The sequence below is a fragment of the Labrus bergylta genome, chromosome 14 (assembly GCF_963930695.1).
Source record: "Labrus bergylta chromosome 14, fLabBer1.1, whole genome shotgun sequence".
NCBI lineage: Eukaryota > Metazoa > Chordata > Actinopteri > Labriformes > Labridae > Labrus > Labrus bergylta.
In genome coordinates, this window is record NC_089208.1 from 9,311,287 (window position 1) to 9,339,256 (window position 27,970).

Genomic DNA, 27,970 nt, shown 5'->3' on the forward strand with positions numbered 1-27,970 from the left:
CTTTAGCAACTTTGTCAGGAGAGGTTGCAGCTTTTGCATATTTACGTGCAATATTACTGGTTTTAAGACACACTATTGCAGATGTCATGTCTAGTTGTTACACTTTTCTTGATGAAATGCAATAGTCTCCTCACTTATGGTTAAGCTGTAGAAAACCTACAGATTAATACTAAATGCCATCTAACTGCATGAAACAACACCATCTGAATACTGGCATTAAAAAAACAAACAATAAGTCATACATGCATGCTCAGAAACATAATTAATAAGCTTGATAAACCATGCAACACAAAGCATGATGGGAAACTACAATATTTTGCCTGGTCTTTTTTTTTTAAAGTATAACCTTTGATTTAATTTCCCCTCTCTTTGTTTAAATCTGAAGCACTGTGTTATTGTCCATGACATGTGCTTTATAACTGAACTTTGTATGCTTGCTTCCACTACAAAAACAAAAAAATAGCGCACATACAGAACTGTCAAAGAAGTTTAAAAGCTATCCAGATTTGCGGAGTTGCTTCAGATCTTTCTCAAAAGCAGGAGTTTCTGAGGTTTGGCCCCTGACCTGCTGATGAAAAACAGAGCTTTGCTCTCAGAAAACATAAGGAAATGAGGATTGGGGAGGGAGGGGGGCACACTGACTAATTTGGAGGAGAAAACTGGCTATCATGGGACTGATAAGAAACCTGAGGGGTTCAGTTCAAAGGGTGAAATGAGCATTTCGATATGAAATCTTTTTTTTTCACCCCTCTCTGGGCATTGTTGTTTATTTGTTTCTCCACAGGAGTAGATATAAACACTCCCGGGAGAGATTGAGGCTATTAAAACAGTCAGTACAAGGGAATATGATCAAAGAGTCAGAGGAATTAGTGAGAAATGTATGAGGAATGGGTGATTTTAACATTAACAATGCCACAGTGGGCTGTGTATGTCAATGTCAAGGGGGGTGGGTAGAGGAAGAGCGGCCTTCCTGTCCTTGGAACCGGGATATCCGCTGCTGTGACCATGTTTAGAGGAGATGTCCCCACATCTGCAACCTTATGTCCTCTAACACTGGTGATTCAGTTTGGTCAGAAAGGCATAAATAGCCACATCAAAGATATATATCGGCTTTATTCGTGGAAAGAGACGACAGATTTATGTGACACTTCGAATATTAAGCCGGGGGGTAGTTAAATTGCTGTTTTAAAACCTGGATTATTTTTTTTCCTATGCTAATATCAAGTTTACAACATGGTTTGTATCTTTGGCAGCATAAAAACAAGTTCAGAATCTGTAACCCACCTTTGTCCAATCATCTTGGCAACATCACTGCCTAAAAAGACAGAAATTTCAATTAGTTGTGATATGTTATTATTAAATAACTTTCTGTTTCTTTTACATTCAAATGCCTCCAAATCAAAGGAGAAGCTGCAGCATGATACTAGTGCTGACAAGATAGTATCAGAGAAATGTTGAAGGGAAAAACAAAAGAGCTAGCTCTCTCCTCCCTCGCCCTCAACTCTAAAGTAAGCCCCAAACAAGGCCAGTGGAGCCACCTAGCGGCTGCAGACTGTAACTGAATAGCAGCTGTAACATGTCAATGTTTGAACTTTGTCTGCAGAAAAGCTTGTGTCAGCTCAGACTCACTACAGAGGTTAATACAAGAAAGAAATTACTAAGTCCTGACAAACAGTATTGTAGGATATAAACTTAATTAAAGTGAAAGACTTTTAACTGTGGTGAAAACCTATGGTACTAAACAGAGCATGTCATAAAGCAGTGAAGTATGTAAGCAACCCCACTGTCACAGTCTAATAGACTTAAATAGAAAGCAAGACTCCGTGTAAAAGTTTACAGCCATGTTATAGCTCTATTTATTTGATTTTATTTAACATCGTGCTATTTTGTTTTTTTCCCTTTGTTAACTGTTTTTGCACCGATTCTGATTCTAAGGATGTAGCCTACACAGGGGTTGTTGGAGCTAAATGCTAACACACTAGAAGATAGTCTAGCAGATCCCCAAAGTGAGTACAATACATTTTCAGGGGGACATTAATTTGAATGATTGTCTTGATGGCACAAAGTTAGGCATTTCCCGACATAAATGGATACTTCCTCTAGGAATCATTTAAATGTGTCTGAATTGTTTTGGCAAATAACACAAGGGGAAACATTTTTCATGCTAGAGGTGTTAGAGGGAAAGTCAGGGTACAAATAATGATAGTACAACATTGCATGATTCTATATCCAAAAGTTTTATCATTCTTGACCAAAATGGTGCATCAGCCGATATAATTACAGGCCCAGCTCCACCTTATTAATCCTCAGCAAATTACTCGAAAAAATCTTGCATCAAGTAACTTTGTACTGAAGATATTTATCAGTCAGGTTTCCGGTGCCTCTATAGCACTGAGACAGCACTTATCAAAGTTGTAAATTATCTCCAATAATACACAGACTCCAACAAACTACATGTTCTTATACCTCTGGATCTCAGTGCTGCATTTGATACCGTAGTAGACCATGTCATACTCCTGCACAGGTTAGAAAAAGTGGGTGGGCTTGTCAGGTCCAACCCTAAATGATTCAGAAACCACCTTCATGAAAGTCAGTGTTTTTGTTTCCATTAGAGACTGTTCCTCTAACAAAGTCAGTCTGCTGTGTGGTGTTCCTCAAAGATCAATTTTCGGACCACTTCTATTTAATCTCTATTTGCTCCCACTCACACATATTTATTCAGAAGCACAAAATGAACAACCATAACTATGCAGATGATTCACAATTATATCATTATTTACAGATGACTTGAATTCCATACACTCCCTCACTCAGTGTCTTCATGATAGCACGGCTAAAGAAGTCTAAGGTGGAGACAATCAACCCAAAACACTGCCTCCCTGAAAGACTGTTACATACAATGGTTCAGTAAAAACATGTACAAAAAATGGGTTATTCAAAATATTATGCAAACTGTTAAATGAAAATGGTCTCTCTGAAAACATTTCTCAGCCTTTATTTGAATCGATATGCAGAATTGTATTAAATCTTGCATCCCAGGTTTCATTATATGGTCGGTAAGATGGTAGAAATATTTCTCTCATTTCATCTTTGCATTTGATGATGAACCATCTCCACCTACACAAGCATAATTATACTATTTAAACCTCCCATCCATCATGCCACCATGAACAATTTCATAGAGAGAATGACACTTGCCAGAACTGGATCAATGAAATTCATTGAGTCAGACTACTGCAAGGAAATCAGAGGCAAACACTCATTGTTGAATAATTTATCAAAACATTTTATTTCATCCAACAACAATACAGTATGTCACAGAAAAATCACAGAGGGATTTAAGACAGGTCTGGCTCAGGTTTCTTCTATGTGAGTTCTTTTAGAAACAATAAGTGCAGCAGAAATCAAACAAGTCAAGAGGAATAAAAGAGCATTATTACATCCTTCAAAAAATACTACGAATAATAATGATGAGGACGAGACACAGAGAAAAAACGAAACCTTCGACGTCATTTAAAGTCACATCCCTAAAAGTCTCTGTAAAAGTGTCAATAATTACAACTACTGCTAATGCTCTTCAGAAAACCACTAATGCCTCACAAGATAATGAATTTCATACAATGGAAAAGAAAACATTTTAAAAAGATCTCGTATTCATCTGTTACTTACAGTACAAAGACATCAGTTCATTTCTGTTACCAGTTACTGTTGTGAAAAGGTTCTAAGCACCAACCAGTGGATTGAGTTGTATCACTGACTTTTGATCATTCATCATTATATGCTTTTTAATAAGGGGGCATTGAGGCAAGGAGGGGGCTAGCACCATGAACATTTAACTGTCCCCCCAATTGCACTTCCACTGCCCCACACACTATGACCATACTACATCATTAAAATACCTTTTAGGCTCTTATCAAATGAAGTACCCTTTGATATGCAATAAATATATAAGAAAACAACCATATACAGTATAAATAATGTCACCATTTACAATTTTCCATTCTCTCTGTAATCCAAAAAACAGAAACTGTCAACAAAAAGAGGTATAAAAGTGGGAACAAAAACTCCCATTGCAGTAATTTAAACTAGAGTGACACAGGATATTTTCTGGGTGTTTTTATAATATAGCAACAACAAAAACAAAAACAAGCGACTGAGGTGGACAAATTTTGACCATATACAAATTAGATATCTGACTGAGAACAAAACTACAGAAGTCTTCTAGTAAACCTGAAAACAGATACAATATGTACAGTGAATGGGGTGCACAGACTGATACGGGCAGGGCTTAGATCACTGAGATTTGATTATGCTTAACATCAATTTAAGTAATTAAAGATTGGACTTAACTCATGTATACAGTCCAATGAAGCAACAATCGTATTATATGAAGGAACAAAAGCTTTTGAATGCACTTGAAAGTAGAGCTAGACCAATATCATCCAGGCTGAAATATCAGCTTATTGCAGCTACTTGTGCTTATGTTTGCTGATATATAAAAGAAGACGCAGCAAACAAGGTTTATGGCAATTTGAACCAATTTAAGCCAAAAATGAATCTGAAACATCTCAATGTATTTTGAAATGTTCAACAGGTGTTGTCTACGGTTGCAGAGAAAATGCCTCTGGATATTACAACCAATCAGGATGTAGATGTTATTTACTAGAATGGATAGCTAGTTTCAACAACAGGAACATTTGGTGAGACTTTTCTTTCCCTTAGTTGTAACAGTTGATGAGGTGCCAGTGTAAATTTAAATCCTAACAATACTGAAGTCAGGGCCATCATTGCTCACAGTCTGGCCCTCACTTATTAATCTGGTGTAGAAACCAGAGCAGATTTAGGTGTAGAAATCATCGTACGACAGGGTCAACGTGGTGACCTATAAAATGTGTGTATCTGGCTGATCACAGCGTACGGGTGACCGGTGTTGATAAGTGTGGCGGCTGGAAACGATCGTCATTTTAATACCATGCCCCTATATAGTCACAGTTCAGCTGTCCTCTACCCCTGAGTTTACGGCATGGAGATACGTAATACAGTAGTAGCAATTACAGCCCCCAGATTTCTTTATTCGTTATTATGTCACATGTAGTCTGGCCTGAAGTCTCACTTCAGCGTATCATTGATTATTATAATCTCCGGACATACCGATTAGTTATGATCGAACGATGATGTTCTGTATTCTTAAACATTTCCTTCTTCAGAGGTTAAACGTTGTATTTAGTTTCCTCTGGAGATTTGCCCGTCCTTTTAAAGTACCTGTTTTTGTCTCAATATGTTCTGCAGTGATATTCCTGTGCGCATGGGAACTTTCAACATGTAATTACTGAAAGAAGCCTCTCTAATCTTTAAAGTAAAACGATTAAAAAAAAAAACATGAATTCATCAAAAATAACACACAACTAAAGAAATCACCTGACAGATCGCACTGCTCAACGTTATTTAAAAAGCAATGTAGCCGAGATATACAGAGATTGTTTGAGGTGTAATATAAAATACTTTTGAGGTGCAATATCTTATCTAACAATAAATCTGTGCACCTCTAACTCTGTCTGTCGTAACAGGCACTGCAGTATGATCTAATGACTCTCAGACACAGACGGATACGTTGGATACATGAGGGCCAGTGTCTGCCATTTAAGAACAGAATGAATGATTGAATTAAAGAACAGAATTTACAGGCAGAGGTCTAACGTTTGTCTGTGATGTGTATGGGAGCCTGGAAGGTAAGCTGAAAATATCTTGTGGTAGATGAGATATTGCTGTGAGATCACTACAAAGCGACGACAGTATAATAACAAAAAGTTTGTGAATTCAGAAAGTTCCATATCAGTGGTAGTCATCTTGTTTGTTTACAAAAAAGCCTCAATGGCCCTTAAACACACACAATATAAGATAAACAGCTGTGATCAGGCTGACCTGAACTGTGCCTGATTGTAATCTGCCAGAACAGGATGGAGCCAGGTCAAATACGCCAGAGCAAATAAACATGTGCTTGCAGATTGTTCTAGTCTAAGGATACAGTAATGAAGTAGTGTCACCATCAGTAGTTTTTTTTTTTACACATAAAGAACTATCCAATAATGTCACTATCACCTAAAAGTCGCGCTCTACTTTGAAGTAGTGTAGCCCTTCCACAATAGCCACATTCACAGCCAAAGATTGGACTATGATGTTTTCAATTGAAGGGCTGTTACAATAAGAAATGATGTCTGAGCCAAGTCTCAGTTCAGTGTTTCCCCTAGGTTTACAGTTTTTTGGGGGCGGGGGCTGGGAGGGGCTTCTGGAACAACATTTCCAGAGCCTCTTAATATGCTTTCAGGTGGTTGACACGACATACTTTCCGACACGCACTCTCCGCTGGTGAGAGTGTGCTCACCTCTGTGTGTGTGTGTGTGTGTGTGTGTGTGTGTGTGTGTGTGTGTGTGCGTGTGTGTGTTTGTGTGTGTGTCTGTCTGTGCACATGTAGAGAGAAATGAAATGCCGCAGTGTAAATAAGATAAATAACATAAGGCTATTTAGTTAGTTTATTAAAAGGACAAGGTAACAGACCTGTTCTTTAGGAAATGCATCCTTAAATTACTTCTGTTGTGATCTGGCACTTTATATAAAATAAAAAAAAAAAAAAAAAAAAAAGTTGATGTCAGGCGCCCCCCTTAGATAATGGTAGGGGAAACACTGCATATGCTCTTAACATGTTGAACTAGTATGCCACATCTCCTGACGCACGGAGCTCCTGATCCTGTTCAGAGTGGATGTTTGGGGAAGATTGAGAAAACAGTGTGAGGTGCCAGTCAGTCTGTTCATCCTCATTGGCTTTTGCATTATAAGATTATGATTGTGTGTCTCTTTGGACATATTACTTTCTCACACTAACCGGCACTTCACTGATAGCACCGCCCTGCCCACAAGTCTATGCACACCACCGTGGGTATATCATAAATTCATTCACAATTTACAAGTATTTATTTTCTCTGTCATCTACAAATGAGAATATAGCAACAAAAGAGGTATAAAACTGGGATTGTTCTCCCATTCAAAACTATAAAAAAACGACACCATGCCTGTATCAAAGAAACCACACCGACGACGAAATTAGCTGGACTGGTGATGAAAACAAACAAAACCAAACCTTCCATCTAAAAGCTGATTTCCAACTAAGGATGAAACCATATTAGTCCTCTAGTGAACCCGTATTTTAGAGAAACTGAGAAAAGTTTTGATTAGTTTTTTTTAAGTTTAGTTTTTTACATAAAACCTTATTTTCTGTGTGTTTTTTAATCCTCTAATTACCTCTCCTCTAAATACAGTTTGCAAGGCCAATGTGGTGTACTTCTAGGCTGGTAAAACTTTTTAAATACCTAACGAGAATAAATAGGATTGGAATAGCACCTCAAAGAGTATACAGACGGGTATTACAAATGCCAGAGTTCACCTGAATACTAAAAAAAAACAGAAAGCAAATGTGATGTCAAATGTGACAATCAGCTACTTCTCTTGTGAAGCCATTCCCCTGCTGGTACAACAGAATCACAGCAAATTCATGGACATATAGAATAACTAGATTGGTGTAAAAAAGTTCTACTGAATTTGCATAAAAGTACCTGAATTAACTCACAGAACCGGCTACTTGACGCTTTAGAATCACAGCAGTGTCCGTTAAACATATAACCTGATTTTCAGTGCTAGCAGTGCTCTTCTTCTTTTTTTTTTTTTTTTTGTACAGTTCTGAAATGCTTTGCATTAAAGAGTACCAGTCTAGTCATTCTATTTCAAAACCCACGTCCAATCAGCAGCTGGTATGGGGAAGACAGTGAGCTAGAGTTGGATTGGCTGAGTATCCATACCTTATTGTGTGATGTAAACAATACTGAGGAAATGTGATTGGCTGATTCAGGGAGTGTTTTTTTTTCACAAATAGATTGCCTTGAAGACAACGCTTGTGTTGCCATTAGCGTTTTGGTTTTATGGCTGAAAGACACCGGGGAGGAGTCGTCACTTTGAACAGGGAGCTGGAGCCTGAAGGGGGAGAGAGAGAGAGAGAGAGAGAGAGACAGAGAGAGAGAGAGAGAGAGAGAGAGAGAGAGAGAGAGAGAGACAGAGAGAGAGAGAGAGAGAGAGAGAGAGAGAGAGAGAGAGAGAGAGCTCAGCTGGACACTTACACTGCACATGTAGTTATGATGTGGACGTGATACGAGACACAAAAATGACAATGTCTTTTTTTGTGAAATACATCTTGTCTGGATGTTAGAGAATCCCCGTCATAATGAATTAAACAAGTGAAACATATCACCTAAAAGTCTAATCAGAGTTTCTTCTATACAAACTGAAATATACACTATCGAAACTGATGATATGGGGCGCCGGTAGCTTAGTGGTTACTCAAGCGCCCCACTTGCGTAGGCTATAGTCATCCAAGTGTGCAGTCCAGGTTCAAATCTGATCTGGGGCTCATTTCCCGCATGTCATTCCCCACTCTCTCTCCCTCCCTGATCTTCTGACTCTATCAACTGTCCTGTCTCTACAAAAAAGGCACAAAAAGCCCACAAATAAATCTAAACAAAAAACTGATGATATGTACTTTTGGGATTATGTTTGTATTCAACAGGTTCTTCAGACTCATGCATGCATTTCTTTCCCACACAAAGTAGATCAGACATCAAAATCCCTTTGAAATGTGCCCTGGTTTCTGTAATGATTCCACCTCAGTGTATATTCAGTTTGCATTACTGCGTTATACAGAATACACTTTGACTGTCTGACAGCTGCAAGCAGACGCTGTTTCAGAAGTTGCCCTGTGAAGTGCATTGAAGATTTCAAAGTCTGCTGCTAAAAAAAAGTCAAACAAGGGGAATGTGTATTTTTTTCTTTTGCTTTTTTGTTTTCAATGTTTTTTTTTTAGGCTGACTTAAAATTCTGAACTTATCCTTTAACATGAGCAGCTCAAAGACTTCATTAAAAAGTCCTTGCCTGTAACGTCACAATAAAGCTACCATAATGTAAACCTGAAGTATTCAATGTGATGAGTCAACAATTTCAAACAAGCTTCAAAGCTAGCTTTCATTCTTAAACAATATGAGCTGAAGCATTGGGTGACTGATACAAACAACATCCGGCTATAATTGTAGTGTTCCTCATTGAAAATGTAAAGAAACATAATTATAGAAAACTAACACTACGGTCTTTTGTGTTGCATTTCTTTGATGCTGTAAAAGTTATGTGTCATACCGCCGTGCACCTTTGCACATTAGAAGAAAAAAAGTATATCAATGAAGAAATACAGGGTCCTGTTTGTACCTTATTTAGCTTCAGAATCTTCCTCAAAGCCAGGAGATTTCTGGCATCACTCACAGCACAAGTTAGAAAGTGATACTGACCAGCGCGAAGCTGTCGTAGGTCTTCATCAGCTCCTCTATCCGATACTGTTCCAGCACCACAACTCCTGCCAGCGATGGGCTCTTAGCCCGGGCACAGTCCTCACAGTGCACCACGTAGCTCTTCTTACTGCTGTTCTCACTGGTCACAAACAGCAGGTCAAACACCTCCACCTTCACACATAAAGAAACCGTTACAGTCCATTATCTGATCCAGAAAAGCTCAGTTTACCATACAGACACACGGATGAAGGACTCACATCACAGTCGTTGCAGTAGTACGCCGGCTCATCCTTCACTCGACTCTGGTAGCAGATCTTCTTCCCTGCTGCCACCAGCTGGTCTCTGAGAATCTGGATGTGCTTCATGGACTGTATCAGGCAGTGTCTAAAGGAGACAGACGAGCAGATTGTGGAGACGTTAAACAAACACACCCTCACGCACATATACACACAGATATGGGCATGAAGACATTACTTGATCATCTTGAAGGTATCCTGGTCGCTTATCTTGATGGTGCGAGCCACATTCCAGGAGACATGGATCATGGGAACGATTGACTTAACCTCCTTCACCTCGTTCCACTCAAAGCGCTCCAGGGCAAGCTGATACTGGTACGCTGGGAGAGAAAATACACAAACGGAGGGGAGGTTGAAAAGTGGGCTGCATATTTCACTGCATATTTACCTTATGAGAAACAGAGCACCTGATGATCAAGTTCTAAACTGATCTTCTGCTGCTTCTTCTTCTTCTTCTATCCTCATTTTAACTCACAGTTGAGCGGCCCCACGTTCCAGGCGATGTTGTTGCACCAGCCCACTGCCTGCACCCAGTGAACAGTCCCCGCATTAATCCACACAAGGTCTCCCGGCCTCTGAATGAAGCGGTATACGGGGATATTAGAGCTGTAGAGGTCCTCCAGGACTGGCCACCAGGACCCTGTGAGGTAGTCCACTCCATGCCTAGGAGGGAGACAATTGGCAACAATGAAAGACATACACTTCCGGATGTATCTATTGTTAAATCTAAAAGTGCCTTCACTCACTTCTCACAGAAGTTGTTGATGGCATCCCAATAGTGCTCGTGGACGGCAAACCACTCACAGTCCCCAGGCCCGATGTTGATGTTGACCGAGCAGAAGTTGTTGTTCTCCTGATGACCTGAGAAGACAAGCAAAGACGGATTCAAACATCTGAAGTCAAATGTAGTCCAGCGACTTCATCAGAGAAGCACAGTTGTTGAAGACTGTTTCGATTTAACTGGTTAAGGAATGTAAATAAAACAGCAGAATGTAAGTCATAAATCAGGCTGTGAGAAGAGTTTAGAAAATCTAAAGTATTAACAGAAGGATCACATGGGAAATAAGATTAAAATGGACGGAGCAAATTATTTGTTGGGTGACATCAGAGTGAATTGCAGTTGTTACAATGAAAGAAAATGAAAAGGTCCTTACATATAATTTGATATTATCAATATAGAACAGGAGAATATTTCAGCACCTAGCAACAGAAACTGAAACAGCCTGCTCTGCTTTCCTGTTTATGTATACAGTATGGTATGAGTGATGAAGTTTGGTGAGGATCATTTACAGATTACTACTGCTTCATTGGGTTGTTGGACACTCACTGACCTGGCGTGCGGCTGCCCGGCACTTTCATGTACAGCTGGACCGTGTTCATGCCCAGGATGGTGTGACCGACGTGACTGAGCATGTTGTTGCTGGATTCCACGCGCATGAAGGCTGGCAGCTTCAGCAGCTCCTGCAGCTGGGGCTTCCACCTTACGAACAAAAAAAAAAAAGATGACCATCAAGGGTAAACAATACGGATGACTCAAGGAGATCAAGCAACGTGGGAAGAATTGAACAACAAAATAACACCTTTTAGGGTCGGAGAGATCAATATTGGTCCCGAATTTGATTATCTTTCCTGCTGACTTCTGCTCGGAGCTGAAAGTGATGAAGAAGAAAAAATGAGACCATTGTATTTTAGACATTTAAACCGTTTTTTTTCTTCGAACAAATGAATCACATTTACCCGGGTGTGTTGGTGACAAGGCCAGAATCGGCTTTAATGGTAGTTGAGGCCGGATTGCTTTTACTGTTGGCGAGGGTCAAACCAGCTTTGGTGTTGGGTGACGAATCTGAGGGCTTGTCCTCTTCCCCTTCCTCTTCCTCTTCATTCTCACTCTCCTTCTCCTCCTATAACATATCTACATGAGCTTAGCGGACAGATTGGCCAACACATGAAAATGGATGCATCACTACACAGCTCACTTTGGAGGTCAGTCCTGGATAAAGTGGATGTGGAAAAGAGAATTGTATACCTAAGACAGGTGGTGGAGTCTGTATATTTTTACCAGCCATTGATGAATAAAACGTAATAACATATTGAAGAGTTGATATGTGCATACTCTGCATTCTGTGGAAATTGCCATACAAATGCAGGATATGGGAGGAATGCTTTTTAATGGACTCCTGTGTGACCAACCTAACTGTGGACAAATATATTAATAACACTAAGTGTGCTGCATTGCTGTTTGTCTGCTGCTGTCAGCCCTGGGCAGACCCACATCAAACACAAGTAGAAGACATATTTCTCAAACATTCTGGTTGGTTTCCATTTGGAAGAACGTTGCAATTCAGACTGGTGTGGGGTCAATCAAGCCATTTGTGTGCAAGTGTTTCCTATGAGGGGAAATGTCTACCTGCAGGCTCTCTTGGAAACTGGACGCCTGGTACTGGGCGTATTTGGCGATGGTGGTGTGTGAGCGGCTGCTTTCACAGGGCCAGGTCTGCAATGAACCACTGGCGTCCCAGTTCTCATCCGCCGGCTGCTGAACCTGAGTCCTCACCTCGACTGCATGCTCCGCGTTGGCCTCCACCAGCGATTTGGTGGAGAACAGACCAAGGTCTCACATAGGGGAGGAAAGAGATAATCATTAGATAATTACAAATGTCAATACTCTTCATATATTTCATGAAAACAGTTATCGTGCATTCATTTGTTATTAGTTTATTATTCATGTGATTTCTTGTTCCTACCTTCTAACATTTTATACGATATTTCATATGATATACCATATGGATATATCATGTTATAACATATAAAATATAAGTCTATACTGGATCATGCTAAGGACACACCCTGAAATAAGCAAACTCATTCAAATAGTTTTAAATCTATCGTATTCATTGTTGTTGTTGTTGTTGTTGCTCTGTTGGTCCATATCCTTCCTGCATCTCCCTCTATCCCATTTTTTAATCCCTACACAGTTTCGGCTGTTCATCATGTTTGGTTCTGCTTAAGGTTTCTGCTTCTTAGAGGACTTGTTTTCATTTTCACTGTAACTTTGCTAAATGTTGCTTAGTGCTCATGACGGATTAACGTTGGGTCTTTGTAGATAATATAAGAAATAGAAACTTTTCCCTGCTCTTTTGTAAAGCGTCTTGAGATAATATTTCTTATGAATTGGCGCTTTACAAATAAAGATGGTTGATTGATGGATTTATTGATTGACACTCCATTACAGGATGCTGCTGAGCCCAGGGTCAGCTTTAAACCGCATTTCTTATTGAAATGACTCAAATTATCAATTTTCTAAAACATAACCTGTAAAAGTCTACTGCAATAAAAAAGTAAGCCAACAGTTACAAATGCTTACATTTGTATAATAAATGCCTCCTCTATTCTCCTTTCTCTGTCCCTGTGTGATCATTTTCACTAAACAAAAAGGCCCTTATTAATGGCAACGTGTTGCTAATCACCAAAAAGCTCATTTGTGCTGAATGGAATTCGATCAATTCTTTTGAGAAAACTGACGGAGGCAAATTAGCTGAGATGATTATGGTGTATAAACTCACTAAGGCGGAGGGAGCCAGCCAGGCCTCTGATGACAGTGACAGCATTTTTGGGATCAGTGCAGAACTGAAGCAGAACTGGAGAGAAAGCGTCCCTCTTACTTTCCAACTGAGGAAAAAAAGAAACACATCTGGAAATGAACATCTGGATGCAGAACATGTGAAAGGAATTGAATCTTGAAAAAACAATCGGAAAATACTAACACCTGTAGATGTCTCAAACCAAAGGTATGATAAGGCAGCCTTCGGGCTGATCTCAAGAAGAGGCTCCAAGAAATAATTCAGGGGATTTTAAGCAACAACCAGGACTAGAGAAACAACAGCCGTGCTTGGCTGCATTGTGCGGCAGTAGCCTAACACAACGACCCTAGAACCGTGTCCCTGGTATGGCAACAACTAATAGGCGGACTCACGTAGATGCTGGGTGTCGGAGGGTTTAGCTTCTCTCTAGGAATGGGTGTCACAACGGCAATGTTAGGTTTGACGGAGAAGGCAGGAAGCAGGAAGGACTCCTTGAATTTTCCCTTTACACTTGTTCCTCTAGGGGAAAAGGAAAATTCAATTCATTATAAGGAACAACAATAAGGAAGCTACTCTAAACTAATGAATAAAATAGTTTCTCTGCTACTCACTTGCAAGCTCTTATCACTTCCGCTGCTGTGTTTTCAATGCTGATCTTTGACAGTGGGATTCTTTTCGCCTCCAGCTCTGATAAGTTGTACGTTTGTCTTCCAGCACTTTCAAGTTTAAACAGAAGGATCTTCAACTCCTTACACAAGCCCATGGACAAAGCTTTGAGTTTCAGAGGGTCGACCGGAGCCGAGGAGCGGGGAGGTTTACTTGCCGTGGTGGAGACACATAATTTGGACGCATTGATTGTTACACTTGATGCTGAGCTCTGCATCTTATTTGTGTCTCCAGCTGCCGCCGATGTCTTCTTTTCTAACCCGTCGCCTTCTTCTTTCTTTCCCATTGCCATCTTTCCCTTAGAGTTTTCACTGTCGCGTGTTCTGTCCTTGCCGTGCTTTGTTTGTTTTTCCAGGAGAATCTGGCGCTTCCTACCGTCTTTGACGGTTCTGGGTGGTTTCCTGGAGATGACAAAAATTGAGGACGAAACATCCCTTTCTTTCACCCTCCCATTCTCGATCGTTTTGTTTTTAGGACGCATGACGCTGCTCTCTTCTGTCTTGATCTTAATCTTTATTTCTCCTTGTCTTCCCTCGTCCTTGCTATTTCGTTTTCTTTTCCTGTCTCTTCTTATGGGATCTGTCTCTTTGCAGTTCCCTCTGTCTTCCTTGGTGGTGACAGTGATGAGGCTGGTAAAGGAGGCTGTGTTAGTTGTGGTCAGCCGCAGCTTTGCACTCAGTGACCCATCCAAAAGAGACGACTCCGTCCTCTCGGTGAGGATCTCCGTCTTCTTGTCCTCGTGTTTCTCTTTGACATTTCTCTCGGCTTGTTCATGCTTCTTCTGCAGCTCGGCGTCCTTGACAGGCTCCTTACCATCTGTCGAAGGGTGGGATTTTGAAAGACAATGTGAGGTAGTGTGAGATGGTGATTGATTACCGGCTTCAGAGGATGCTAAAGGATCCAGTGTGGGGAAGAAATCCTGCTGCTCACGGATCTCTGGCCCCAATGCGAGAGAAGAAGAGTACTTCACTCCTCCAGCGGTGCTAGCAGGAGGGCCCCCAAATGGACCGCCTCGACAAGGGACTTTTTGGCCTCCAAGAAAGTTGGCAAGGCTCTTGAAGACGTCATCCAAGCCCGTTCTATGGTGGCGAAGCTCGCGGAGAAGAGATTCCGAAGTTTCCCCGGCGCTGTCCACGTCCTCCTCCTTTTCCTCCTTGGCAGTTTGTTCAGTCGCAAAAGGTAGATCACAGAGTTCTGGCATGCTATCGTGTGAATCGTCGGCAAGTGTACCTTCACAAGACTCCTTGGTAGTGTCGTCGGTGCTCTCGCTGTCGACAGAAGGAGGGGAAAAGCAATGGGTTGGGCTTGGCTGGAGGACAGGTCTTCTAATCACTCCCTTTTCGAGCTCCTCCTCATCATCTCCCAGATCTGAGACTGGGGATCCCTGCCAGCTGAGGACAGGAGGAGTGTTCGAAAGGTTGTCTCCCAAATCCTGCAGGTTTCCCATCACTGCAACAGGCTGTAGGTCCGGGGCGTTGAGAACTCCCTGCCCATCGTCTTTGCCATGGATTGGCCGCTCAAGGCTAATAGAGCAGGCTGTAGTGAGAGGTTCTAAGGCTTTGAATAAAAGAGAGGGGAGAGTCTCGTCTGGTTTTGCTTTTGGTCGGACTTCCAGCTGGGATGAAACCTTGGCCGGCTTCTTGCTGATCTTTTTGTCGCCGGTGTTACTGCGAGGACAATGTGGTGCTTTTTCCTTGACGGAAACTTTTGGAGGACTGCTTTTCTTTTTGGGATTCTGAGATTCAGAGGACGGATGCGGAGAGGTTTTTATGGACAGCCTTTGTGTCTTCTCTCGTTCCCACCTCTCCCTGTGCTTGTGCTTGGATGCTGATGGTGACTGGACCTGCTTCGCGGGTGCCATTGCTGTTAGCGCCATTTTACTCCCTTTGGCCTCACATGAGAAGTTGGGAGTAGCGAAAGAAGTAAATATTTCCTTTTCTAGCATTTGAGTTTTCAAGCCTAACTTTCTTTCCTTCTTCGCTGATTTCTCCCTTTTCTTTTTTCTCTCGGCCAGCCTCTTCTCCTCCTTTTTCTTTCGTCTCTTCGTTTCCACATCTTTCCTGCTCGTCTTTTGAAGCCCTTCTTTCCTCTCCTTTTTCACGAGCTTGTCACTCTTGATGCGTTCGGCTAACTCCGCCTCAGGCTTGATTGCTTTCGATCTGCTGTGAGATGTCTGTCGTGAGCAGGGGGACTTTGAAGTCTTTCGAATTTTGACCTCGGAGAACCTGGATTTTGGTCCAGCGTGGGACGTAGGAGACGTGGGAGATGTTGAGCTAGGTCTCGGGGTGTGACTGGGGCTTCCCTGGAGTTTCTGCTGTCCTCTGGGGCTGGGACTGCATTGACGAATATTTGATTGATCCTTTCTGCCACTGGCGGCCATGTAGGTAGATGGACTGGAAGGGGAATGTGGACTACTGGCAGTGCGACCTTCACTTTGAGGAGTGCAGAGGAGGGATGAGTAGGGGGGAGAGGCTGAACCAGAGGACTTGTAGAGGGCTGGATCCCTTGAATTAGCCCTTTGATGAATGCGCTGAGGTTCCTGTAGAGTAGGTAACATGTCAATAAATATCAACAGTGACTTAGGCCTAATAGGTAAAAAAAAAAAAATGGGTTGACTAACTCAAGTGATTTTCTTAAAGGCAGAGATTATATTAGAAACCCTTACTGGATCCTTAAACAAAGAACAGATTTATGTGCTCATGGGATCTAAGAGGGAAATTCTCACTGTGCTTTTCTTGTGGTGATGGTTCCTTGAGTCCTTTTCCTCATGAGTGTGTGGTGGCAGGTTGTGCTGTGGGGCTCTGGGATGGCCTGTGTGCCGTTGGTACTGGTAATGATGGTGTTGGTGGCTGTAAGGCACACGGGTGTGGTCTGCTGGTGAAGACGAGATTTTCCGGTCGACCTTCCCTCTGCTTCCGTGGTGTGGTGATCTGCTGCTGCATCTCTGGTTCAGAGCTGCTGGGCTACTGTTACTAGAGCCGTGCCCTTCAGCTCGCACTTTAGAGGTTTCCTGAAAATTTCAAAATTTCAAGTCAACAATTCTCAAATCTCTTCTTTTTTTTTTTTTTTCTCCCAGTTTTGAGCTAACATTTAGTGGTTCTACTAGCTTACCGGTTGCTGTGTGGTTGAGGTCCTGTGATCAGAGTGATGGAGAGGACCAGACCTGTCATGAAGAGGCTTCCAGTCGTCTTGATTGCAGCGATTGTGGCGAGTTGGTGACGGGGCATGGGCAACTAAAGGTAAATGCCTTGATCCTGGATGAGACTGCACAGAAACGCATAAATGTGCTGTCATTCGAGATTGCATTTTACCAAATATAAACCAGCAGTGTTTGTTATGCTTAGCCAAAACTCGTGTAGCAAAAGAGAACCATATTTATGGATTTCTAATAAATCAAAACTTTGACAAGAGACCATCTCTCCACAGACAAAATCATGCTGTTCTGTAAGAGTCAATCATTTGGATTTCAGCAAGCCCTCCTCTTAATGTCATCTATAACTTTGAATTATATAGTAATACCAAAACCAGTAACTGTAGTGTTCTCAGAAATCGAAATGAAAACTTTGACGTAAACACAGCATCTTGTCATAAGAAAGTTAGGATGCCATAATTATTTTTGGAACGATTTGTGTTATAAGACAATGCCCTTTTTATATTGAATAAGAGATGCATGTTTATTTGACTATTACCTTTACTTGCATGCTGCAACCCATGGTGTTGTTTTGGGTTTAACTGATAGTTAAACCAATCTTTGGAGGGAATGTTTTCCTTTTAATGCACGACTGAACAAAGCTGATGAGATGTGGCATGATCTGATTTGTCTGATTTGACCTGATTCTATTCTGATCTACATATATAAAGGTCTCATTCTCACTATCAACTGTGTTCTGCAAGAGGTTTGATCATCTCAGAGGGACTGCTCAGGCTATAAATGCTGTAGCGTGTGGCAACGGACTTCTTGCTCAATACTTGTTCCGATACAAATAAATGAATATATAAATAATAAATCCAAGGTATCATAGTGAGACAGTATGAATGTGCATCTTAGAGAAAAGGTCTTAAAACACGTCGGCACAGAGACAGGGAGAAGAATAAGCCAGAAGAAGAGAAGTGAGGAGACGGTTGTTGCCCGTTGTGTTTAGTCCTCCTTGTTATGCTAGTCTTCTGTGTTGTTACAGTGACTGTCCTGTTTGTCTTGATACCTGCGCCCGCAAATTCATTTGAGTCATGGAGTTGTTGTCTTTTTTCTAAATTTCCGACCACTGAGTTTTCCTCTCAGTGTAAACTGTTTGCCTTTTGTTTTACTTTTACACTTTGAGTGACTTTTTGAATAAATGTAGACCGGCCATCAAAATACATTTTAAAAAGTGATTATTGGGGGGGGGGGGGCCTAGCGGTTATGTCACCTGCCCCATGTACAGAGGCTTTAGTCCCGCAGAGGACATGGGTTAAAATCTGAACCCACTTGCCATTATTTCATCTATTCATCATATGCTGACTTTATTATTGTACTCATTACTAATGCTCACTATTAGTCACAATGATTCCACTACCTGCTTGTAATAAATATTCACCTTAGGTCAGGTACTTTGTTGGTGTCTTTCTATTAAAAGGTGAACAGGTCCCTGAAGGAAAACATTACGACTATGATTGATCATCTGTTTACGATGAATTATCGACTTATGCCCCACTTGTTAATAAGAGGAAGACTGATGAAATATTAATTCCTAATTCACTTATTTACGCTACAATCGTTACCTGATCAGGGCCAGATTCTCGTCTCCTCTTGGCTGGACACTCTTCCCTGGGGGATAAAGGGTGCTGTGGAGGGGGACTGTGCTGGTGCTGTTGGTCTCGTCGCTGGTGGAGGACTGGCCGTTTCCAGGGTCCTGGTCTATTGTTCATCATTCTGTTAGGAAAGCTCCTGCGGCAGTCTGATGAGGCCCATCTCTGAGGCGGGGACTGGACTTCTCTGTGGTTGCGATGCAGATGAGGACCTCCATGCTAAACAGCCCAAAATATGAAAAGTCTCAATAAAGGACTCAAATGATGAAATGCTTCTACTTCCAGTAACAATCATTTAAGTAAGTCTCAAGCAAGATCTGCAAGTCTCACCAAAGAGTTGCTGGCATCGTTGTCCCAGTTTGTGTAGCGCTCTCCGGGTCCTGTTAGATAACCGTTGTTGGTGCCAGGTCGATTGTTGAACGAGCGTGTGGAGTTGGGATGCCAGTTCTGGGCCTCAAACGGACGCTCTTTGCAATCCCAAAGACGCAGAGGCTGCCTGTATCCCTTAGAGATAGCCTTGTCCTGGACATGGTCTGTCCTCTCTCCCCTGAGCAAAAGACCAACTGGATTGAGCAACGAGTGTCATGGTGTAGATACTGTACAAAACAATGATGCTGCTGAATATCACTGTAAATGTCAGAGCAAATATTCACATGCATTGAAGCATATCCTAAGGTTTGTACTACTCTGTTTGTGACAATTGGGCAGCAATGGAAGCTGGCCCTCCCTCAGTTTTAAAAAGGTGTTCTATAATCATTAAAGTTATAACAGCACTTTGCAGGACATAACTTTGCTGAGTAATATATCATGCATTACAAGCTGCAAAAAGCTAATTTTCAACGCACCGTGCAAATGATGTTCATACTGTGATACTCACCTACTATAAAGACGATTGGATGGTGGATGATGTGATTGATTGCGGCCTTCTTGGCATCTGCTGTTATGAAGAAAAAAAAAAAAAACAATCAGAAAATGTGTCAATGTGCCGAGCTGAGTGGCTGAAAGTAAGACGGAAGCAAAGCCTCCCTGTGTTTACTGACTGCTGACTTCACCTGCCATGGACACCTCCTTCTAAGAGTTTGATTGAAATGTTTGCCCTGTTCTTGATCGTTTTAGTAAATGTTGTTTGGTTAACAGCTATTGTGAACTCTCAAACAACAGAAACACTTCTTTTTAGAATTGTGTCATGTTGTATTTGTAATATACTTTTAATGCTGATGTGGACCTGTGGGTCTGAAAGTACTGACTCCTTTGGACGAAATATTCACTTTTTTGATCTCACTTCAAATTTCACTTGCACAGCTTGCTGATAGGACTACTCTGTTTGCTTGGTCAATAACAACCTGCAGAGGGGTTTGTGTTAACAATACCCCACTGGACTTTTTAAAGACTATTACGATTCCTCATTAATATTTGTTTTTTTTTTTGATTTAAAAAGAAGAATGTTGGCTTACTTCTCAGCTTGATTGGATGACACCTTTAAACAACTTGTGTTTATGCCTCTTTGAAAGTCACAACTTTTTATTGGAGTTATGATTGTTATTATTGCAAAATTGCACAACCCCCGTAGCTACAGACACACTCCCATTCACCAAAGCCTCTTTTAACTGCTGTTGATGCTGTATAGTTAGATTGAGGCCTCTCTGCTGCAGCTGAAGAAGTCATATTTTAGTATTTTAGTTTTAAGTACAGTCCTGCTTGTTTTAGCTGCAGATGGGCTCACACTCACAGCTGCAGCTGAAGTAAGAGCTCTTAATGAATTTGCTCATCACAGTTTCAGTTAATCAGTCCCTTAAAGTGGTGCTTGTCTTGTATCAAACCCAGGCAGCAGAGGCTTTAGACCCACCTGCTGGACGGACTTACAGTGGGAATGTTTAAGGTTTAAGTTGTTTCCATATCAACGAGGGTCACGGTTTTCAAATAGTCGAATAATTTTTTTCTTTCCCCCATTATTTTTTACCGGCACCTTGTTGTAAATGTTGTACTAACTGTGGACGGTGTCTGTAGTGGTCTGAAAGCTGTTTGCTAACCACCATTAAATGACAAATGAAGAAGAAAGCATTGGCATCAGGAGACACAACTGTAGCATTACAGTCTGTAACAATCTCATACTACTTTTTTTTTCTGATACTTTTTTTTTCCTCATACTCATACTTTTTTTTTTTTTGATTGATTCTAAGGCTCTTTTACGAAACAGAATCAATCAAAAAATATAGTTTAGTTAACATTGTAAAATAAAATACATAGCATAGTTTGTTAGATTAAAATTATCGCAACGCTAAATCTATTAGCCTGTTAATGGCAATGTGTTAGCATCAAGCTAACAAACTAAGACGTACATCCTGGTCCATCTAGGAGAAAATGAGACACTGACGATAATTCAAATAAAATTTTGATTTATTGCCAGTGACGATACTAATTTAACTTGTAATGCACGTCCCTAATATCAATTCCCACTTTGTTCAAATTTCTTTATAACCTATCCTCTACATGTCGGTGTCAAAGGTATTTGAGTTGTTTCTGCTGTCTTGGGATTTCTTAACTGTTGTAGCCAACAATGTCTCCTTTGACAGAAATAAATCAAAGTTACTGTCGTGTCAGCGCAAATCTTTTTCAGGTGTGAACCTATATGTAAGCCTCTTTTGAAAAAAAAAAAAAAAGTTAACCCGATAGAAAGACTTGGTGAATGAGTGTGAATGACGGTGCTTCTGACCTTTGAGTGTGGCTCCAGGGCCGACCGTTTACAGGAGCCCATTGTCCTCTGTTAGGTCCTCCAGCCGTGTAGGAGTCCCATGTGTTACGGCCAGAGTACAGCTCTGCTGGGTGATACATGCAGCCTGCAACACAAACGTTGCTATACGTGTGTACATTTTCAGATTTGGAATAAACACATAGAAAAATAAGATATCTCATTTAAAAAGATCTGACTAGACTGAGGTGCCTTCAACCAATCAGATCTAGGCAATGACAATTCCCACCATAAAGATGTGTGCAACAATTTATTTTTGAATAATTTATACACTTATGGCAGACGCATGGGCAGCTTATCCAGAAAAGTGCTCTATTCAGTAATCCATTAACAAATGAAAATACCTACTGGATTGGCCCTATAATAAGTCAAGTCAACTAAAACAACTGGTGAGCATCAACCAGGAATTCCACATGTAGCATCCCTACCATGTAATATTCAGGCTCTGATGTTACATTGGCATACAGAACAATATTTATGTGCATCTCTGCCTCTTCAGGATTACTATCTATGACAGTGCAAGTATCTACTTTGTCATCACACACCATAATGACTGTAATATATCCTTCAAATAAGTGCTTATTTGACACACAGTGCCTTTGCAGTTATCCTTTAAAGTAGTAAATACTACTATTATACTACAATGTGCTACAGTAGTGAATCCAGTGTATGTTTTCATGTTAGCAGCAATGCACACACACAAAGTAGAGAGAGAGAGAAACAAATGTTTTGTGGTTACCAGTCTTGGTCTGAGTTTGGGAAGCCCTCCACTTCACACCTGATAGCACCAAACAGGCTGTGGACAGGACACATAGGTGAAAACATAATCAGTACATAACTAGAGAAAGAAATATACCATGCCTATACCGAGCTCTTTATCCTTCACACCCAGACCAAAGTGTCATATTGTGTATCAGTGGCAGATTTGATTCCTGCGTGCTTTATTGCCTGCTGCACTGTATCTGTTCAGCCTTCATATCATCAGTCAGCCAGAGCTGCATTGTGCATTCAGCTTCTCTCTAATCACTGCTACCCAGCAGCCACCACAGCTAGTGGCCATCCAGTGATCGAAGGGGGGAAAAAAAACCCACATGGCACTAAGATGAATGACAATGGCAACTTCGCTAAAACAACAAAGAGAAAAGCAGAGGGGGAAAAAGCTGGGTGGGCTGCTGGAGGGTATTTTCTTACTTTACAGTACTGTAATAAGCCCTGATTCTTTTATCCTCTGACAAAACTAGCGGCGCTTGTTTTTGCAGATCAACAGCAACCATCTCCCATTCAGTGTTACAGCTTATTATCAGCTGTAAATTCAGCAGATCAATGGGACAGTGGTCTCTGCTTCAAACCTGTGTCTGACTGGACTGTATAACCTTTAACCGCCTCAGAATATTCAAATTGTATGTTTTTATTTTCCTTTGATTAAAGTAAAATAGTATTTTTTTTCCCCCTCTATCAAATATTTCTCAGTTTCTTCTGCTCCTGGCAGACACCCAGTGCACTGTGCCTCTGGGACCTGACCCTGTCGAGATCAGCTTTGTATGCTGAATGGAGCATTGACAGGTCACATCTCTATATGCACTCGTTTTTTTTCTTCACAGCTATTTATAAATAGCATGATGAGCTGTTCTGCAACATCTTTCCACTTCCCCTGTGGTGTAAGTTGATTTCATGCACGTTTGTTTGTGGTAAGACTGTTGCAGCTGTGCTATAGTAACCTCTCTGTGAGTGCTGAATGAAATAAGTGAGCCACCTCCTCAAGAGTCCATTTTACTACCAGTTGCTAGAGCAACAGAAGCCAGACAGCTCTTACTGCTTTGGCTTCAGGCTTTTTGGAGTCAACTGCATTCAGATGTATTTTTAGAGCAGAAGGAGAACACAAAAGGTCTTCATGAATGTACAATGTTGCACTGATAACAAGTTGCATGCCTTTTTTTTTTTCCTAACATACTTTTCTGCATGCCTTCAGTAAAAGCTTTGCCATTATGTCTAGCTCCACTTTGATACTCATAGAACCTCTGTTTCTCCCAAAAATATGCTTTCTAAATCTTCTACAAGTCAAATACTGAAACAACCATCTCAGTAGCAATCCGTCTTTTTCTGAATAACTTCTTCAACTTATGTGACATCCCTGTAAATTCTGAGAAAAGGCTTTCAGTGTGTTTTTGTATTTACTGAAACAACTTGAAAACTCTCTCAATGTTTGTTCGGCGTTACAACAGTTTGATACACAGTGTTGCAGTTTTTCTTGTTTCTTTGACAAAGACAGGCGCCTTCCTGTGCTTTAAAAGCCTCAGCCTGCTGGTGTTTGAGCAACAATACTCAGATATAGACCATCTGCTGCAGACCCTCCCTGCTGCACATTGGAGCACACTGTTGTTACAGTGTTGTAGAGGGGTGGGGGGGGGGGAGCTGTCAGTCAACACAGCAGCCTAAAATTGACTCTATACAACAATGGGCCCGCAATATTAGACCCATGTGTGCTGGTTTAATTGCACACATCTGGAATTTCTCTCCAAGGCCAAATGATGTCATGTGCTGCAAAAGAGGTTAAGATGCTGTGAAGGTAAACTCTCTGCTTCCCAGTTTAATGAAGTAGAGAAAAGAATGTGCACTGCGAACAGTAGACTGTAGGGTTGTATTGTTTTGAATGCTGGTTGTATAAAACAGGGAATAGCTCCAAAAACATTTTGTTCCGGCGTATTGAGAATCAAATGATGCTTTACGAAAACTCTTGAATTGGTTCCCGATGGCAGTGAGTTGTTCTAATATGATAAGAGTTGCAGAAAGCCTTCTCCGAGCCCGATTACAGGTAATTAAACGGGACATAGCAAACACAAATAGTGAGCCGGCACAGAGAGTAACATTCACCACTGCTCCACTAAATCAATCAGTTTTAGCTTAAAGATCATCGTTTCTCCGTTGCAATGACAAACATAACACATCTGGACCTGCCAGCCAGCTGCTGCTACTATATTAACTCAGCCTGTGTCTCGGTTCTGCACCTGTTTAAGTATAAGTTTCAGCACATCAGAGAGCCTTGAGCCTTGGATGGGCACATGACGCCTTTACAAAAAGAGCTTTTTCTGGGATTGTCATTTGCACTTCAATGTATTCCCATTTTTTTTTTAATTTACGACTGACTGTCTCACCAAATAATTTGAAAAAAATTGCACACATCGTTTATTTTCTGCATGCGTTTGCTCACGTCTTACAAAAGGGTTTGTCCTGACACAGGCCATACAATGACAGCAATCTGGTACAACTGAAACAAGGGGAATAGGTTACACTATTTTACAAAGTGTCACACAGGCATCTGATTGGCTAATTTGCTAACTCGGGTCTTGAAATCGGCACCGTGGAGGGGGAAATAGTACAGGAACATCTGTAGCTGTTGGGTGTTAACTAACACCCACTGGGAGGTTAAACCTGCTCTATGCACCCCTCAGACTGATTCTTCTCTCCTGCTTGTCACCAAGGAAACCCTGTTCATGCACCACGCACCCACTCAAGTCTCTGATGAAAAACCCATTTGGCAGTATAACCTTTACCCAATTTTGTCAAACGAACCCTGTTTGCCAAGTGTGAATTCACAACATTTGTTTGAAATGTAATTGTGCGTGTGTGCGTGTGAACCCCGTCACCAAATCTTACCTTGCTATGAGCACCGAGGAAAAAGACAGGGGGAGACACACGCCGGTCTAAATTCGATGATGCTGTCTGTCAGGAATAACAAGCCAGTATCCCATGTAGCCTCAGATCCCTTTAAATAGACCCGATCATCTTCGGCTACTAGCTGGCTAGCACACACAGACACACACACACACACACACACACACACACACAGACAGACACACACAAAGTGGAGAGAGTGAGGAAATACCAGAGCCAGTCAGTGCACAGATGTACAAGACAGGAAGCTTGTATTATTTTAAATCAACAGCAGGATCTCTCCTCCATCCCTCAGGTATTGCTGCCATTCTCTTCCTTTTCTACTCCCAGCCTTCGTTTCCTACAACACATGCTTTTTTGCACACATTTGCACCGTTACAAAACTTGACCCCCCTCTAGACAAAGGAAGGGACTGAAACGAGATGGAAGGAGGAAGGATGGGCCAATAACCTTTGACAGTGGGCTTTTTCTCTTCCATGTTTCCTCCTCATGGCTCTGCTCCCATCACCTTTGCTGTTCTTGTCTCGACAAGTCTCCTATTTTTCTTTCTTGATACCCAATATCCCAGCCGCTTCTTTTCTCTTTCAGGCTATGTGTACAGCTCTGCCTATGCCTCACCCACCCTTTTCTCTGCACGCTGGGTCCCTGTATCCCTGGTAACCGTCCCGATGATATCATTTAGTCCGGAGCTGGGAGCACGGCCTCAAGCAAGGCGGGGACTGTTTGGGAGTGTGTGTGTGTGTGATTTGGACACCGAAACCGAGAGGGAGGGGATTTAATGTATACTTTAACACCAATGATTCTCTACTCCACCTCCTTAAATCTCAGCAACGAGACAGCTAACCCAGAAATATTTATCTTGTTTAAAGAGCATCCATGCTCAGCAAAGACCCACCAATTTGTGCCCTCATTTTGTCAAATCGACAGCATTTCATATCCCTGCTAATGTCACACTATCTAAGACGGCTTGCTGCTGAAGTGAATCCCTGCAGATGTGCATGTTCATACCGGCACATTGTGTGTCTTTGCAAGTTGCAAAGATCCCATACCATAAAAGGAAGGATGGGCTGCACCAGACCTGGCCTGTCTCTGGTTGCTCCTTGGCTAGCTAACATAGGAAGTGGAGAACAGATGGAGAGGGAAGTGAGAAGCGACAATGTACAGACCCACCCTGAACGCATTCACATGTGTGATTTTATTGGATTCAGGCCTGAAATAGCGTCACAGTCCCGGAGAAAGAGCTTACAGTACGAGGCGAATATCAATCACATTTCTAAAAATAACATCCCCACAGCCCTCTCTGCTCTATCCCCTTCTCCCTTTCTGTAACAGCAGCTTCTCCCGGTGTATGCTCCATAAAGCACAGCTTTCTCTCTCTCTCTCTCTCTCTCTCTCTCTCTCTCTCTCTCTGGGGGTGCTGGAATGTACCAAGGCAAGGTCAAGAGCAAGAAAAGAGGGGTGTCATATGCAAACAATGCAATAAAATGTGCAAGCTTTTCGTTAAAAAAAAAAAAGACAATGGAGCAGGATGACAATGTATAAAGATGATACTGAACGCACGTGTTTGTGTGTCTGTCTGAGTGTGAGCAAGGCAGCTGGGATTGTGTGAGCAACGGTTACCTGGGATGTCAAATCCAGGTGGTTACCTGGCAATCACATCCACTGGAAGAATACACGCTGCACCTTCCGCTAGCTAAGCTTACCATATATACATTTTGATTCTTTTTTTTTTTTTTTTCTTACAAATGAGAGTGAGTCAAATATTTGAGCCACCTCTTTTATATAAAAAAAAAAATCACAATAAAGGCCGCAAGTTTTAGGGTGCAAGATGTGTTTAACAGTGAGCTGAACTTTTACCCAAGCCAAGAGCTGCATGTGACACAGTTTGGAAATTCCTCAAATTGAAGATTAAGCTTCACACTTTGCTAAGCTGAAGATATACTACTGTACACCTCCCACAAACACACACTGTTGATATTCAACAGTTCAACCTCAGCTCCTCAGAGCACAAATGTAACCACAGCAGAAGTGCAACCGCAGAAGCCCCCCCCCCCATACAACATTCATCATTCCACATTTCTGCCCGTGCACTAGCCTACATGTCTGCATTGCATGTGTGCATGCATGTCTGTGTGTGTGTGTGTGTGTGTGTGTGTGTGTGTGTGTGTGTGTGTGTGTGTGTGTTGGCTTCATGCATGAATGTGCAGCACACAGTCTGCAGACCACACACTGCAGTATGTTCAGCCAACACAGACACGTCGTTCAGAACAATGACACATTGAAAAACACAGAAATCAACAGATTACAGACACACAAATTGCAACTCACACTTTGTCAAGACTGCACAATGCATGCAGAGAGACGATTACCATAGAGACAGAGACAAATAATACAATCATGTTTCACCGTAGTTTACCTTTTTTTTTTTTTAAGTGTCTTTGTTCCTTTGATCCACACACCCCCTCTCTTGCTCCCCTTTTCCTCTCTTTCACTCCTCGCCACCTTGTCTCACCCGTTCCTCTCTCCTCTGTCTCCTTTCTTCCCCTCTCCCCCTTCTTCCTGTTTCCACTCCACTCTCTGATGCTTAGGCTCTCGCAGCAGACCGATCCATGCACAGACACCGGCAGGGCGGGCCCTAGCCACCTGCCAATCACGACTCCTGAGCCAATCGGAGGGTGGAAAATCTTATCTATCACGTTTCGCAGCGAGAAAGCGGAGGCAGGAGGAGGGGAGAAACAGCAGACAGAGGCATAGAGGGGGCTCTTTATTTTCCTTTTCCTGTGTGTGTGTGTGTGTGTGTGTGTGTGTGTGTGTGTGTGTGTGTGTGTGTACAATCTATGT

The 27,970-nt window shown here is 41.7% G+C and overlaps 1 protein-coding gene across 4 annotated transcripts; it reads right to left on the bottom strand.

Annotated features, from left to right (window-relative positions):
- Nucleotides 1-3,270: 3,270 nt before the first annotated feature.
- Nucleotides 3,271-27,713, bottom strand: kdm6bb (lysine (K)-specific demethylase 6B, b). 4 transcript variants are annotated; one of them, XM_065963349.1, is made up of 22 exons: nucleotides 27,546-27,713; nucleotides 25,112-25,253; nucleotides 22,197-22,253; nucleotides 21,422-21,545; nucleotides 19,586-19,645; nucleotides 19,039-19,255; nucleotides 18,682-18,927; nucleotides 17,035-17,187; nucleotides 16,649-16,933; nucleotides 13,869-16,462; nucleotides 13,650-13,776; nucleotides 13,240-13,345; nucleotides 12,084-12,289; nucleotides 11,414-11,577; nucleotides 11,257-11,325; nucleotides 11,008-11,156; nucleotides 10,423-10,537; nucleotides 10,152-10,339; nucleotides 9,855-9,996; nucleotides 9,638-9,764; nucleotides 9,381-9,551; nucleotides 3,271-8,015 (listed from the first exon to the last, which is right to left on the bottom strand). In XM_065963349.1, the coding sequence occupies exons 4-22, from the start codon at nucleotides 21,538-21,540 to the stop codon at nucleotides 7,776-7,778; spliced, it is 5,478 nt and encodes a 1,825-aa protein (XP_065819421.1). In that variant the 5' UTR covers nucleotides 21,541-21,545; nucleotides 22,197-22,253; nucleotides 25,112-25,253; nucleotides 27,546-27,713; the 3' UTR covers nucleotides 3,271-7,775. The 4 variants fall into 4 exon arrangements, with proteins under 4 accessions (XP_065819421.1, XP_065819419.1, XP_065819420.1 ...); XM_065963347.1 differs by having other exon boundaries at nucleotides 25,112-25,257; XM_029279221.2 differs by having other exon boundaries at nucleotides 7,856-8,022; nucleotides 25,112-25,257; nucleotides 27,546-27,712.
- Between the last annotated feature and the right edge of the window lie 257 nt (nucleotides 27,714-27,970).

What these genes read in the sequence shown, in the direction of transcription:
- kdm6bb (XM_065963349.1), bottom strand. Translation starts at nt 21,540, where the DNA reads ATGTATCACCCAGCAGAGCTGTACTCTGGCCGTAACACATGGGACTCC. An exon ending in GAGAATCTGGCCCTGATCAG is followed by an intron (nt 17,188 to 18,681) that starts GTAACGATTGTA and finishes GTTTCTGTGCAG; the next exon opens with TCTCATCCAGGATCAAGGCA. An exon ending in ATCAACAACTTCTGTGAGAA is followed by an intron (nt 10,340 to 10,422) that starts GTGAGTGAAGGC and finishes TCTCCCTCCTAG; the next exon opens with GCATGGAGTGGACTACCTCA.